Source organism: Prinia subflava, chromosome 10, assembly GCF_021018805.1.
Source record: "Prinia subflava isolate CZ2003 ecotype Zambia chromosome 10, Cam_Psub_1.2, whole genome shotgun sequence".
NCBI lineage: Eukaryota > Metazoa > Chordata > Aves > Passeriformes > Cisticolidae > Prinia > Prinia subflava.
In genome coordinates, this window is record NC_086256.1 from 16,215,531 (window position 1) to 16,231,058 (window position 15,528).

General features: G+C 40.6%; 1 protein-coding gene across 2 annotated transcripts in view; it reads right to left on the minus strand.

Annotated features, from left to right (window-relative positions):
* TGFBR3 (transforming growth factor beta receptor 3) overlaps positions 1–15,528 on the minus strand; it is a 113,470-nt gene continuing 97,942 nt past the window's right edge. For both annotated transcript variants that reach the window (XM_063407488.1, XM_063407489.1), the window contains exons 15-17: positions 12,171–12,206; positions 10,081–10,188; positions 1–3,954 (exon numbers count right to left, since the gene is read on the minus strand). In XM_063407488.1, coding sequence (XP_063263558.1) covers positions 3,836–3,954; positions 10,081–10,188; positions 12,171–12,206 — 263 coding nt within the window. In that variant the 3' untranslated portion in view covers positions 1–3,835. The remainder of the gene's footprint in view (positions 3,955–10,080; positions 10,189–12,170; positions 12,207–15,528) is intronic.

A 15,528-nucleotide genomic window follows, 5' to 3' on the forward strand; every position in this document is an offset into this window, starting at 1 on the left:
TTATTAATAAATTGATATACACTTTATTATGCACAAGAGACTAAGATGACATGACACTGTGGTTATCAAAACTGTACAATTATGCATTTCCACAAGGCTCTGAAATACTGAATGCAATATGAAATACAAATGGGGTGTTCAGACTGGCCACAGGTATCAGCAAGTAAATTTCTCCCATTCTTTGATTTAAAAAATCTGGCATTTGCACCTAAAAGAAACATACTTATTTATTCAAATGTGAGAATATTGTGTTCGGAACTGGCAGGACATGGCAGCGAAGATCTGGTAACCTATGAACATCCCGGTGAATGACAAACAACAACAGGGCACAACAGTCACCTCACACGAAGGGCTGCCAGCACAACCAACAGTACAGTCTTCTTGTGAAGCATGAGGTAGATATACATAACAGAAAGAACATACAGGAGACGAATGGTTAGGAATGAGCAGGGGGAAGGTTACAATCATCAGCATCTACGGACATTTTGCAAAATCCATTTCCATGTGGAAAATGCTACAAAAATAGCCAACACAGAAAGATCTGATCTCTTGAAACACAATGTCCAAAACCAAATACTGTAAAAGGCTAGAGTTAGTGATTAGATGACACATGACAGGACAAGCAGTCTACTTTGGAGTTTAAGTATGCTACTAATAGCTTTTACAGGCAGAAGGTGTCCATTTTAAGCCCAATCCTCCCATTCTTACATAAGAAGTTCCTTCGCGGTTGATTCCATCATGCTGAAATTAATCACTGACTCCATCCACCCAGAGCCCTGCTTTAACACCCTCTGATGGGACAGGAGAGTCCCCCTGGCCTTCCAGACCCCACAGGGCTCTGCCGTGTGAGGCCAGCGTGGTGACACCACATGGGACAGAGGTGGCAATCAATGCCTCAGCGGTTTCGCTTTCAGGAGCTGCCACACCACGCACAGAGACCGGCAGTGGAGACAAACGGCTGCTATAAAAGCACAGTCTAGAGGTGTATCAGGCTCTGGGCTGTGGGCAGCTTAACAGCTGCTGCAAAGTACTACACATTTCTGTAATAAAGTTATTCACTGGGAATGCTTGGCTTTGGTTCTCTCTTTATTGAAGCAGAAATGCCTCTTCTATCTGCTAAGCAATCATGTGCCATTTTGGTAAACTCTAACAGACAATTAACTCAGGTGTATTAAAATTGCTGAATTAAATAGCTGAGTATACCAGGTTCAGTTAATTTAAACTGTATTTCACACACAAGTCAACAAATCAAATCTTTGACCTTTATATGTTTTTGGTTTATCCAATGGTAAATATAAATCTGTAAATTATTCTAGAATTAAAATTTGATAAAAAGATTGATAATGCAGCATGTTTCTCTCAAAAATATACAATTATTTTACATAAAATTTTTAAACCTGTTCATCCCAACAACCAAATCTAATACTTCCTATGAGAAACTACTTAATAAAATATCTGAGGAAGGAAAGGGTTAAAACAGGGAAAGGAATTTACACAATATGTAAATTTCACAGTAATTGAAATTAAACATTTCATATAGAGTAACTTACATTTATCTAAAACATTTAAATATATCTTTATACAGAAATTTAATGTAGTAAAATATAGCTATGATTGAAGTTAAAGACTCTAGTCTTCTTTGAAGACATCTTTAAAGACTTTACACATAGAATATGCTTTAACAATACATTCTGCTGAAGGTTAGGCAAAGCGCTTTCTTTTCAACCACACAGGTAGCACATTCATCCTCCCGAGGCCTCGGAGCAGAGCCAGTCCTGCACACCCTTCTGCACAGGGGTAACTTCCTCACATGACACCCTGTCCACATCACCAGGACTGCGCACTGGCCTGGGAACATCAAATCTCTTTGCACGTGTAACCCTGAGGCCTCCCTGCCTGCACAGACTGAGACCAGCCCTGGTGTACAGAGTGGAGCACGTGCTTCCAATAGTGAGGACAAGATGTGCAGTTACCCCTTTGCACAGACGCTTGCAGGATTGGTAACAGATTTGATTTAAAGTGAGTAACGCTCTGCCTGATCCTGGGCACTTAAATCTATTGCATATGTGGCACTTGGGCCATCCTGGCATCAGCAAGGCACAAGTGTAGAATCAGCAAGAAATCTGCAGCTCAGACTTCAGAGCAGACTATCACTCGAGCATAATGAAGTCCCTTCCTCTCTTGCAGAACACAAGTAACCTTCACTACAACTAATGGAAGTTATTCATCTCATTTTTAGAGGAAAACAATGCTCTTTCTTCCTCAAAGAAGGATCAGTAGAACACATTACAAAGTGGCAAGTAACAGTCAAACAATTACATTATAAAAGTGTCTTTTTTTACTTTTCATTTTGCATCAATTTGACGGTCAAGATAAGGCAATGACATTAAAAAGTAGTGACAATTGGTACCCTTCTGCCATTTCCCTATTCTGATACTACTTTGGGACTATCCAATCACAACGTTCATACAACAGTTTGACACAAACAACTGCACAGCTATTTTCAGAGAATAGCAAACAACAGGCACCACTGTACATTCCTTCTGCCTCAAACTCATCTCTTATTTCAAAGAGAATTTAGGCTAGTTAAAAGATTAGAACCAAAACAACTTCTTTATCTCCTCTATCTACCTATTATAAACTGAAAAGACAGTTTTTAATTTTACAGATATATTTATGGATGATATGTTTATGTATGGAAGGAATGCCGTGCTAACTTCCAATTGGTAAAGTGGTTAGGCTGTGTATACCTTGATATATATCTATCTGCATAAAGACATTGCCATTAAAGGTACACACCCATCTATGTTAGTGCACAAGACCATTCGTGGTCTTTATGTTTGTGTGTGCCTGTATTTGGTATAGCAGATCAAAAAATCTCTAATAAAAGAGCTTTGGCTCACAAAACAAGAAGGAATGTTAGAGTGTGTTCTTTTCCAATTACCAAATCAATGAGTATTATAATAAAAATACCTGGAACAAACCTGAAGCTGCAAACACAACAGGAAAGCAAATGAGATGCTGTAGCTGTAAGCTGAACAAAACAAAGATTATTCAAAAGAGGTTAAATGTAGCTGAATAATAAAATACTATCTACCAAGGAGATCTGACATTGATGCTTTCTTGCTCAAACAGAAATCCTTTGACCTAAGATCATCTTTGTTCTGCTTATCTTATGTAGTGATAGGACAAGACGTAATGGCTTTAAACTCAAATAGGGCAGGTTTAGATTAGACATTAGGAAAAAACTCTTTACTGTGAGGGTGGCTGGCACTGAACAGGTTGCCCAGAGAAGTTGTGGATATCCCAACTCTACAAGTATTCAAAGGCACATTGGATGGGGCTTGAGCAACCTGGTCTAGTGGAAGGTGTCCCTGCCCATGGCAGAGGGTTGGAACTAGATGATCTTTAAGGTCCCTTCCAACCCAAACCATTCTGTGATTCTATGACTGAATTCCCTTAATGAATACCTTGTGTCAATGAGAAGGTTCAGGGAAAGGAAAATATCATATAGACAAAGCAGCATTTTTCCAAACTGGCATAGATTTCACATTGAGGCCCCACAGACCCCTAGAACAGGTTGCAGTACTGTACAATTAGTAGCTTTGTCACATGTAGCATAACATGCTAACAAGATCCAACAGGCTGTGTTCACTCATGCATTGTGTGCTCATACACACACTCACACACACAGTGGCTTCCCCAAAAGAAAATCAGTCTTTTTTTTTTTTTCCTGTAGAAAAATCCCTCCGATTTTTTTTCAGAAGCAACCAAACCAATCCTTTTAACGTCACAAAGCTGCTGTGCGATGTCCCCCCACGGCCCTGTCCCCGGGTTAGGTGGCACTGCTGCTGGAGCAGGGGGTGCTCTGGGTGCTGCCAATGCTGTGTGCTGCGCTGCTGTTCTCGGAGGCTGGCGGCGACGTAGGGACCTGCTGTCTTCCCGCTGTTTCCCCTGAGGGACAGGCAAGAGAAAAAGTGGGGTCAGGAGAAGGGAAATTGAAAATGTTGTCATAGAAAACAACAATCCATTTCTTCCCAGTCTTCCTCTTCTGGCTGTCTGTTTTCCCATGCAGTTAATTGGAGTATCACTGAAAATGTTACTAGACTTCGGCACCTAAGCATTGCTGTGCACTTGGGGAAAATAACAGCACTGTTTCCTTGAGCATTTTATAAGCAGCTGATGGAAACTGCCAAGATCAACATTGTCTATCTTCTGTTGTCAGCTGTCACTCAAAAGGGGTCCTATTTCACAACTCAGACACTTTATAGCTTTGCTGTTTCCAGGAAAAAGGCCAGGAAATGTAGGCATTACTTTTAATGCCATATTTACTAAAAATGTAGCTCAAGACAATGTTCTTCAATCAGCTGGATACCACATATCCTGAGACACAGCCAGTTTTCTTCATGTAGGAAAACAACAGTCTATCCCAAAAGCTTGACTTGATTTACTCCTAATACAACATGCAGGAAGGTTTCCTACAGCTACCAGAGTATGTGAAGCACTTACAATCTGTAGTGAGAACATGTCTCACCATTTCTTGTGAGCTGTTTACTGACAATAAATTAAAACCCCTTCACTATTTAGATTGCCAAATCAAGCACTTGGGGTCTCCTCACACCGTTCTGCACCTGTGGCGGGGATTGAAGGGATAAATCCAGCTGACAACTAAACATGAAAGTAGTAATTATGCCATTTAATGCCTAAAAGATCATAATAAGGCCACATAGGAAACCATAACTGTGGCATTTTTAAAGTTACAGTGCTCAAGTCTGTAACCTTAGTGATATTACAAAACAGTCTCTTCAAAACAGATGGCAAGACTTAAGTTTATATAATGTGCACTGTAGCTGCCCCCTCCCTTGAGCTCATCTCCAGGATGTGAACCTGTGATCTCAGTGCAGTAACAGTCACACTGCTGCTGCCCAAGCTGCAGACCTGCCGTGGCAGCCACACCAGCACGGCTGCTTTCCCAGAGAAGGAGCAGGACGGAAATGATTCGTGGGATCATGGGCAGAGCAGTTAGGAATAATCAGAGGCTAGTACATCTATGGCCTCATGAGCTTATGGTGACACAGCTCTCCTGCTCCACATGATCCTGTTATCCAAAACCTGATGCCACGGGTCAGTTCTGCACACTCCAATTTTTCTTAGGATTTGGTAGAGATCTCACTCCCCAGTGAATGCTTCAGCAACAGGCTGAAGGCTGGAGGCACAGCCTGCACACAGAGGGTTACAGTGCAAGGACGAGCCAGCTTCCTCCCACAGGAGCTGCTCTGGCACATCCCCATGCCCTGTGCGCTGCTGCCCAGCTGCCAGAGCCCGAGCTTCTCGGAATGCGGCTGCAGAGGAAATGCGCCTTTAACGCTTTGTGTCTCAGGCCAAAATATCCTTCTGCAGGCTGCTCAGTACCCAGAGCTCTGCTGCAAACAAATAAGGGAGGTCTGACAATTTCTCACAGCAGAGGTTGCAAGTGCTCTGTGTAATGCAGACCAGCAGATCTGCTGCTAGCTCAAGCCACAGCCACAGCTGAAGTGCACTTAAGGCCCCACAACACACAGCTCTTGCCTTACACCCCACTGGTTTAGGAATTGGGGAGGAAAGAAGGGACAGGACAGGACAGAAAAAACAACAAACTAAACTATTAAATCACACTGCCCAGGAGGCCAAACAAACTTTTAAAAAGAGGCTGAGGATCTTGTTTTTAAATTCAGCATTCAGTCCAGCATTTTACTCTTGTGAGCAGTGTGTTTTTCCCAGTGTAAGAAATAAATACTGTAACTCATCCATGAGCCGTGCATTTCTGCTCATAGGCAGCAGGTCAGAATCTATCCCCACTCATCTGCAAATAAATCAAGTTCCAGCTTTACCTTGCTTTGGAAATGGCTTTGTAACCCCCCAGAATAAACAGTATCAAATCAAAGTATGTGTCATCGTGCTGTACAGGCTTTCAAAAGCCTTGTTTGGATGTTTCTTCCCCTCCTGACTTGCTCCCTTCTTCTCCCGTTGTTTGTCTACATGTCTTCCTTCCTTTTGTACTACAGCATATATTTATAAAAGCAGCAATAAGCAAACTCCCTTTCATTAAAGCTAAACAAGTGAACACAAACATCAGAAGCAGCGAGGGGGCTGCAGACCCCAGCCCCGCCGCAGAAGCCGCTCGGGGCAGGGGAAGGGCGGCCGCTGGGCTCCCCCGGCGGGGCCCCCGCCTCTCCCTGCAGCTCCGCTGTCACCCATTTCACAAACCACATGGTTACTGCACACAGCTTTGGTCAGCCTCAGCACATCAATGCAATCCGTATGCATTTAAACATAAATTCATTTATAAACCAAACACGTGGGTTTTTTCATTTTATGGCAAAGTGAAAGCACAGTGCTGTGCTCCCCAGCAAGCCCAATGGCTCACACTCCCCTCCTGGCTCCCCTGGAAAGCGTCCTAGGAGGCACCCTCCCTTCTGTTTGGGTTGGAAGACCCCTTCCTTCCACTGTAATGGCCTCTGCAGCACCTCATTTCCAGAGCACATCAGCAGCTCTGATGCACCACAATCACTTCTCGAACAATAACAATTTCTCAACGGTCTCAAGAAAAAAGAAAATCCAAGTCACAGTGATGTTATGAACACACAGCCTAGCAACTACATCTGGACTGGCTGACTTTTCCTGTATTTTATTTCCTCAACACCTAACTAAACCGTAGAAAAGCTTTTTTAAAAAAGAGTATTCAAGAAGAGGATGTAAAGAAATGTAAACGATCACTGAAGAGGATTTCTCCATCTGTCTTTTTCATGTAAACAGCTTCATGTAGCTCATGTTACCAAACCAAAACTGCTCAGAATGGACACATCTCATCTATTGACAGTAAACAAGCTTTTACCCATCTGAACGCGACAACATGCACTTTATTATTCACACTTAGGAAAGCTGCCAGTTGTACTCCCTGTCCAGGAAGTCTGAATGTTTGCTTTTCTATCTCCATTTGCCAAATAAAATTGGTTGCTATGTCAGTTTACTTTAAATCAGATCCCATAAAAAAGGGAGAAGTGGGGGAGGAGGTTCACTTTTAACGTCTCAGATTTTGGAACACTTTATCCTCTTAACTTGCAACACCGCCTGGAGAAGGGAAGCGCGCTTCCTAAGAGAACGCAGGGACGGATGTTTTCTTTAACACACTTTACAAGGTTTAACGGTCTCATTAACTAATCAAGCTTGTGCCTGTCTCTCCTAAACACACTCAGTGATCCCTACTAAGACATGTAGTACATTGATACATATTTATATGGTTAAATTATGAAGCGTTTTTGCATTCATGCACACTGCAAATTTTTTGCTTTTTTACAGGACCCCTAGATAAATGAGGCTAATTGTGACAAATTAAATCTGGTATTTCCCTTAGTTCTTGGGTCCTCTCCAGGCAGCACCAACACCTTTCACACTCTTTAACTGACCAGAGAATGGATCAAAAGTAGGGTCTTTTTGCAAATAAATCAGCTAAAATTCCTCCTCTGTTGTTCTGATATTAGCTTTCCCTCTCTCTTCTCTTACTACCTGTGTATCATAGGACATCTCTACTCCATGTTGAATTGCTTCAGAAAATCTAGAATTTTCTAAAGCACAGCTGTGATGCTTTGGCAGAAATTTTCCATGACTGAAATCAGCAAAAGCCCTACATGACAACACAACAATCCTTGCTCAATATCTGGAGATGAAATTCTATGTATTTTGTAGTTCCTTTCTGCTATCACTTGCTTGAGGTTTTAATGCTAATGGCCTATCAGACAAATAAAAGAGCTCATTCATGTAACACTCTCTTTGTTAGCAGCAGAGACATACTGATAAAAGTGTATCAGCAAATCTTACTACTGGCAAAAAGGTGGCCTTTTGCTGCATTGCACATAGCACTACAGCAACAAAAATAACTTACTTCACACATCCCAAGCTGCCATTCTCTACTAGCAGTAGCTTTTATCTGTGCTCTGAGTATCAGCAAAGCAGAGTTTTAGAATGAACTCATATTTTCCAACCTTTCATCTAAATCATGTGTTGGAAACCCAGTACTACTTACAATAAAAGATGGGATTTCAGAACACGATTCAGCAATGCATAAATTTTCTAATGGCAAAAGACAGCCACTCTGTAGATGAAATTTTGATTATTTTTTCTTCCCCTCCTCAAGTTAATAAAAGCCCGCAGCAAGCTCTGAAATGTTTCCACTGCAGCTGGATTATCTTGTCTGCCACAGCAGTTGTCCTCTAAGAGACTGTGCCTGCCAGAGCCTTCGCTGCACTCTGCTGCAAGTTATGCCTTGTAGATACAAGACAGCAAAATTACATGCACAGGAACATAGGTGCACTTTCACAGTCCTTTGACAATCCAAACCAGAAAATTTCCTAGATAATTTTTATCATTTCTCTAATCTGGTGAGTTACAGTGTCTTTCTCATATTAATTTACTACTTTTTTTCTGGCCTTTTTCTCTACTTATTTTCATCTCTTAAAGATGAAACCCAGAGCAGCTGCCCTCTGCACTACGTGGATGTGGCCACCATGTCTGATGTACCTTGCTAATATTCTTTTAATGGGATTAGTCCTAATTCTACTGTTGCTGAAGGATTTATCATGTTGGCTTCCCAGTGTTCCTTGAGTACTGACACACAACATGTGTCTATAGATGGTTCTGTATGTGGATAGGTTGAACTTCTACAAATGCAGGACCAAAGGTATTAATTGAACAATTAGTTAATTTTTTTTTGTTAATAAAAGTTACTGATATGGGAATTACTTAACTTCCCATTTACTCACTGAAATAGCACTTACTTTTCTTTCACAATGTTTCAGTACTTATATGAGACAGATTTATACAATTTATACATATTATCACAACCTTTAAATTTTCCATGTTTGCTTCAATTCCAAACAAGTTTCATAAACAGCTGATGCACTGAGAAGTATTAAACTGCTTATACAAATTTGTTGCACTGCCAACTGGAAAAAACGCCATAGTTTTTATTTCCAAATTAGCATAAGCTCCTAGGTCATAATATTTACAGAAGCTCTGACCCAACAGGGATGGAGTCTCATTCCTAAGTAGCTTTCATGAGGCTTTAGGTGCCAGAAAAAAAAAAAAAAACTGCAGTAGGCTACAGGCAAATTTCAGTGCTCCAGAGCTGCACAGGCTTGGAGCTATTGACCTCACATTTTTCCCACTTCCCAGATCTTGGTTTGGTCTTGTGAGATCAAAGTGGAAGTAGCTGGGAGCCCAGAATACTCTAAGGAACCTGAGATACCCCATAATCCACAAGCAGCCAAGGTGACATGCTGGAAATCAACGCTCCATCAGTGTCCAGTCCTTGTCTGGGGCATGCAACAGAAAATGCCCCAAATGTCCTCTTCTTTCAGTACATTATTCAATTTTTGCTAATTTAGTTTAGTATTGAAAAAAATTCCAAGGAGACACTGGAAAGTTATCTGTACATAGAGGCTGCACCAATTCAGACACATTCATAAGTACTTGGTTGCACACAATTAAAATTACATGTGACTTCTATCAACTGAAGATAGTAGTAGAATGAAGGAATAAATAATTGTGGCAAAAATTCTTTGTAATCAAGACCCCCCAAAATTTTCAAGTTTAGTTATACTCAGAATATGTCTGTTTAGACAAAGCATTCGCTTAACCATTTGGCCCACTTCTTGTACACATCAGCCTAATGTAGTAACTGCAAAAAACCAATTTTAAAAGTAGTATGGGAACCAGAAAGGATCCGTTTACTGAAATATTAACTAAATTTGAAGTACAGAGATGTTACTAATGATAATATACATGCCAGAAATACTCAGTTTTACTCATGTCCCAGGTGAGTTTTCAAGACTTGTGTTTAAAATTATTTAAGCAAACTGTAAACCATAATATCTCCCTTTAGGGAAGGGCGGGTATCACTCGGCTGATACGCAATAGAGGGAGGAGCTGCTGGAAAACTCCTGAGTAAGAAGAGAGAGCCAGAAGGTAAAAGAGCCCAGGCTAGGCAGCGGTGTCTCCCTTGCCCTCCCCAGCCCGTGCAGTGTTCAGAGGACGCGGCCGTACCTGTGCGCGAGTAGATGAACCAGAGCGCTCCGGTCAGCAGGGCTCCGATCACGAACGCCGCGAAGGCGATGCCCACCACGGTCAGCGTGTCCAGCCCGTACAGCACAGCTGCTCAGGGAAACACACACAACACAGGCACTTCTTATTCACAGAGGCAGATTCCATTTTACAGAAATTCACCCGTACTCTTTCATGGAAGAGTTCCTAAAATTTCATGGTTAACTAAGCACTGCTTTGAGAAACGGACTGGCAGATTTGCATCAAGGAAATGAAAGCGATGCTTTCAGAGGGGCTTCAGTCCAACCAACTGTTCCACATCACTAAGTAAAACTCCAGCTCAGCACACCCAAATCTGGAAAATGTTGCAAAAATTAAGCATTTTCAGTTGGCTGTTAATAACATGCTTTCAATTAAGTATTCATTTATCTTTGAAGTGTGTTTTAAAAAGGCTGAAATGTTTGGTAAAAATGCTTTTCATTTAAATGGCCTAACATTCAAGCAAACTTTCCCCTACATCTCCTCAAGTTCAGTCTGAAATCTAGGTGGAGAACGGAACTGCTGTTAAGAGGAAAGAGATGCCAGCAAAAAGTCAGCGAAAACATAAATAGAAACAATTGTTTTTCACATTTGGCAACGCTTTCAATAACTGAAATTAATTCCAGATCACAAAAATAGAAGCACATACACACGTAAATCACTTTCTAGGGGAGAGGCCCTTTTGTAGGACCATTTCAAGGGTAACAGCATTTGGTTCCTGGATGTATTGCTCCTCAGTGCTAATCATCCAAACAGAATTTTTTTTTGCCTCTGTGTTCTTCTTTTTGGTTATTAGAAATACTAATATATCAATAATCATTTGGCAACCTTTTGGGGAAATCTCTCCTAAAAAAACTGATTTCTAGTTTTAGTATTTTTTAGTATCTCCCGGTGCAGAAAATCACTTAGGCCAGTGAATAACATTTTACTGACTATGCTGGCCAGGAAATGAGCTGACTGGACCTTAGTAGTATCCTTCAGTGGAATTTTCAGTTCTCAGAACACAACCAACACCCTCACTTTACACATCCTGCATTCAGCAGATGTCTCTAAGAACATCCCTCATCCTCTTTTGACAAAAGTCTCCTCCAGCAGCTCTTACTGGCAAGGGCCTTCAGGACCCATTTCTGGGTGCTTGTGAGATAGTTTACATATACAACACCTAACAGAAAGTGTTTTGGAAGGTTTTTCTTTCATTTTTTCTATGAGACAGTTTCTGGTTCCTTTGGCTTGGAGGCTCCTTCCTTCTAGTCATTCAAATGCACACACAAAAGACAAAACTCAACTGTTTTTTCCAGCAGGCACCAGTCAGTGTCCTCTCATCTTAGGAGGAAACACAGTGGACAGAAGAAAGCTGCATGGAGAAGTGGCAAAGCTTAACTGCTCACTGCCTTTGCTATTTTGAACAAATTTAGTCTTGAAGACACAGGGACAGGAACGGAAGAAAAACCTTCAATTCCTTTTTAAATCTCCCTTTTCTCCATTCATGCTTGCTTTTGGCTGCACATCATCTGTACCTTCCTGTTTATCTTCTTCCAGTGCTGCTTCTCTCCTTTTCTGGGTCACTAATTGACCCTGATTAATTCACTACACCAAGATAACATCAAAACCAAAGAAATGAATCCATATCAAGGCAGGGACCTCCTCCTAGCATGGCCTGTAAGTGCTGTGGGCTGTGGTGCAGGACAGGAGTGAGGCTGAAATGGGATACAGGTAAGGCACAGAAGCTCTGAGGGATGGCACTGCTGCTCCAACACTGGCATTGGAAGCAGTGGCCTCAGCAGAGAGTGACACACACACATCCCCCAGCATGTGACCTTGCCAAGGCTGAGACTCTTGGTGGTGTTTCCCCAAACCTGATTTTCATGTACACAAAAGGTCACAGTCCTCCTCTGAACACTGATGAGAACCTCTCAATCAACAGTACAGTCACTTCTGTCTCTGAATTAAACATGCACACATTCAGAAAGCTTAAAGAGAGTTTTCTTAATTTATCTAATGCTTTGTAGACAAAAGTTTAGAGGTTGAAAGAGATTATTTTAAGAGTTACTTACGTGGCTGTCTCACGTTTGGCTTTGGAAGGGATGGATCTAATTTAAAACAAAGAAAATGCACAAAACATTAATCAGATAGAGTTCCACATGCAGCCTACAAACTATGCAGGTTCTGATCTGACAGAAAGACATTAACTGTAATTCTTACAAACCATGAATTTCAGGAAAAGCAGACCAAATTCAGTAATCTCATTCTGCAGAAAAAATCTATTCATATATTAAATATTCCTCAAGGCGCTCTATCTAGAATATAGTTCATGCACTGTACATTTTGCTGGCAAATACACTGCAACCTTTCCCAAATCAGATGTCATCAGGCATGACCCACAGTAACTCTGGTTACCTTTATGTGGAACACAAAGTTCAGATTGTGAAGGAACAAAGATTGTATTAAGGTGATTGCATCCATCTGACCCCTCACTAATCCTAAATATGAGATAACAGCACACTAACTCACACACACACATACACAAAAGCAAACACTCACTAAAGAACAGTGAGTTTTATAGCATAATACATACTTTGCTTTGTCCAAATTGCATGAATATGTGTTAATTCACCCATTTTCCTGACTCCTACATGGTATTCTGTCTTGGAAGTTCTGTAGGGGTTTTTTGGGGGGGGGAGGGGTTTTAAAAATTTATTATTATATATAAGAAATAAAAGATCAAAGGTATTGTTCTAAGATCAAAGCTATTATTCTAGGCAAGAATACCAAATATCATCATCCTAGTGATGAATATATCACCCTGTAACAGAAAGAGACAAGTAAACAAATGTTTAAAATATGAAGAATTTCCCCTCCTTTTTCTTAATTGGCCTCTCTTATCTTTCTCCAAGAATGCCACCTCAAGCAGAAGAGCTAGAAATTCTGGCTTCAGACCCAGGGACCTGTTTGGTTAGCTGCAGATTGATTCTGGATTGCCCAGCAACTCAGGGATTTCATTTATATTCTGGCATATCTGAGTGTGACCAGTGCAACAGTTTTAAAAGGATTTCATAGGACTGTGCTTCAATATTGGTTTTGTATCTTTAGCAACTGGAAAAAAATAATTTAATTAATTTCTATGCAATGTAACAGCCCAAAAGTACTGAAAATAAATATATTTATTTATTTAAAGTGTTCTTAAATAAGACTATGCTTCTAGCTTCTAAAACCCAGATGGCAGCACCATACTTCCAGCAATATCCTTTAGACCGTTAGGCCCTGAAACACATGTGCCTACAAAATCCAAGAAAGCATTTTATTCTTAAACTGTGTTATTGTGTCTTGTTATAAGATGTATCTCTTGCAGATGGCTTTTGGCAGATGATAGGAAACAGGTGTAACAGTAGGAGGAAACAGGTGAGCACATAGAGGGGTGTGTGGGGTGGTGCATGCACACATAATCTGGAAAGTTATCACGTGCATGCAACAGCAACAGAATAACTGAATGTAAGATCAGCCAGGAGGGCTGGACTGAAACCAAGGAGCACTGAAAAGTACAAACATGGGTAAGGGCACTGTCAGATTGTCCAAACACTCCACTGGCATATCCCAAGTGCCAAGAAAATGCCTTCTCAGCTGAGGGGAAAATTAATTTTCCATGCTATTTCTATCACTGGCCTCTCTACAGAGAATATGTAATCAGCTAATGATAAGCTGTGTAGCTTATTATCAAATCTCTTCAGTTATCCAGTTCTTACATGTATTTTATTGTGATTTGCTCAGAGCAATTCAGAAGCAGTGAGAATCATTGATGTCTACAAAAATTTAAAATTTAAAATAATTTAAAAACTAATTTAAAAACAAGTGCTTCCAGCCTTTAGAATTATCATAATTTTCTATACCTTTGTAGGATAGAGGCACTTGTTAGTTACCCTTTTCATCTTTTTTCTATGACCTGTTTCTTTTTGCTGTAGAAATAATAATCTAAAGTTTCTGCACTTAGCAAAAATCTGAACAACACTGGTAAATTTTTTTCCACAGAACATGTATTTCCTAGCACATAAATGGCCATACATGTGCTTTTCATGGGAGTGGGGGAGCGCATGGGAAAATGCAGGAATGCAAAGGGAATGGATGTGTCATGGAGTTAGGTTTTAAACACTTCCATTGGGATCTACTGCAAATTCTCATTTAGATATAGTATTGTCATTTCTAATACAGGCAATGACAGTTACAAGCTTGTCTGAAGAAAAAAAAACACCTTCGCAATGAGCAGTTTGCTCTGACTTTTGAAATGTCAAGCACATGACTTTCACATGTGGCTTGATGAGAAGAGCCAGGGGCACATGGAGTGGTTTGAAATAGTGAAAGCTAGTTCTGTTCACATCAAAGAAAATTAAGAACACCACCTCTGAGAGGTAAATCTTCCTGCTCAATAACATAGGATATCATTTCTTCTCCAAATCTTAGGTTCACGTATTAGCCAACAACGGCATTTGGCTTTAAGAAAGAGGTTTTGATTCACTGCAGGACAACTGCATACCAGCAAAGCTACATTGTTAATGTGCCACTTTGTATTATGCCTGAAAGCTGGGATGTGCTGGGGAGATTTCCACCAAGCCTCCCACGATTATACTGAATCACCCACAATGCAACAAAATACTCTCTCACACTGTTGTCTTGTAACTAATCTTTATAAATTTAGCTTGTCTTTGCACACTGAGACCTTGTGCCTCTGACAAAGACAACATTCTGAGTGGAGCCCAAGATGGGAGCTGCGCACAATGCTCCACACATCATAAGGACAAGAGAGCTGAAGTTCGAGTCTGTTAATTGAAAGCCAAATTTCAGTTGCAGGATTTACTCATTCCCAATAGAAAACCAACTGAAATAATATGAGAGCTGAGCAAAATGAAAGTCCAGAGTCAGGCTCAAAGCACAGTTTTAATTGTAACAGCGACAGATCAAATACCTGGCTTTAATTCATAATGAATTTGATCTGTATTAACAATTTTGTTAAAAACTCTCCAAACTAAGTATGAGCTGACTTGCAGGGTTAGACAAACAGTTGTTGCCTATGTCCCCTAGCAATGCTGTATTTGGACTTTAAATTGTTCAAAGACTAACAGCATGCACTGTAAAACAGAGGTTAAAGGACTCCTGATCTCCATCCTTTTGATGCTCCCTGAAAAGCATTCCAGAGGTCAAACAGCCTTTGGACACCACTAGAAGATTTTGATGTGTATGGGAAACCACTGAAGCTTCTTATGAAACTTCAATGCAAATACAAAAAGAAAAGATAAATGCACATATTTCCTTCTATGACTGCATCAAAATGTGATCGATGCTGTTGTCAGAGTGATCTACTAAGAAAAACTTTCAAATTAAATGAAACTGTAGAACAGTTCTTACTTCCCATCACTCACAGGG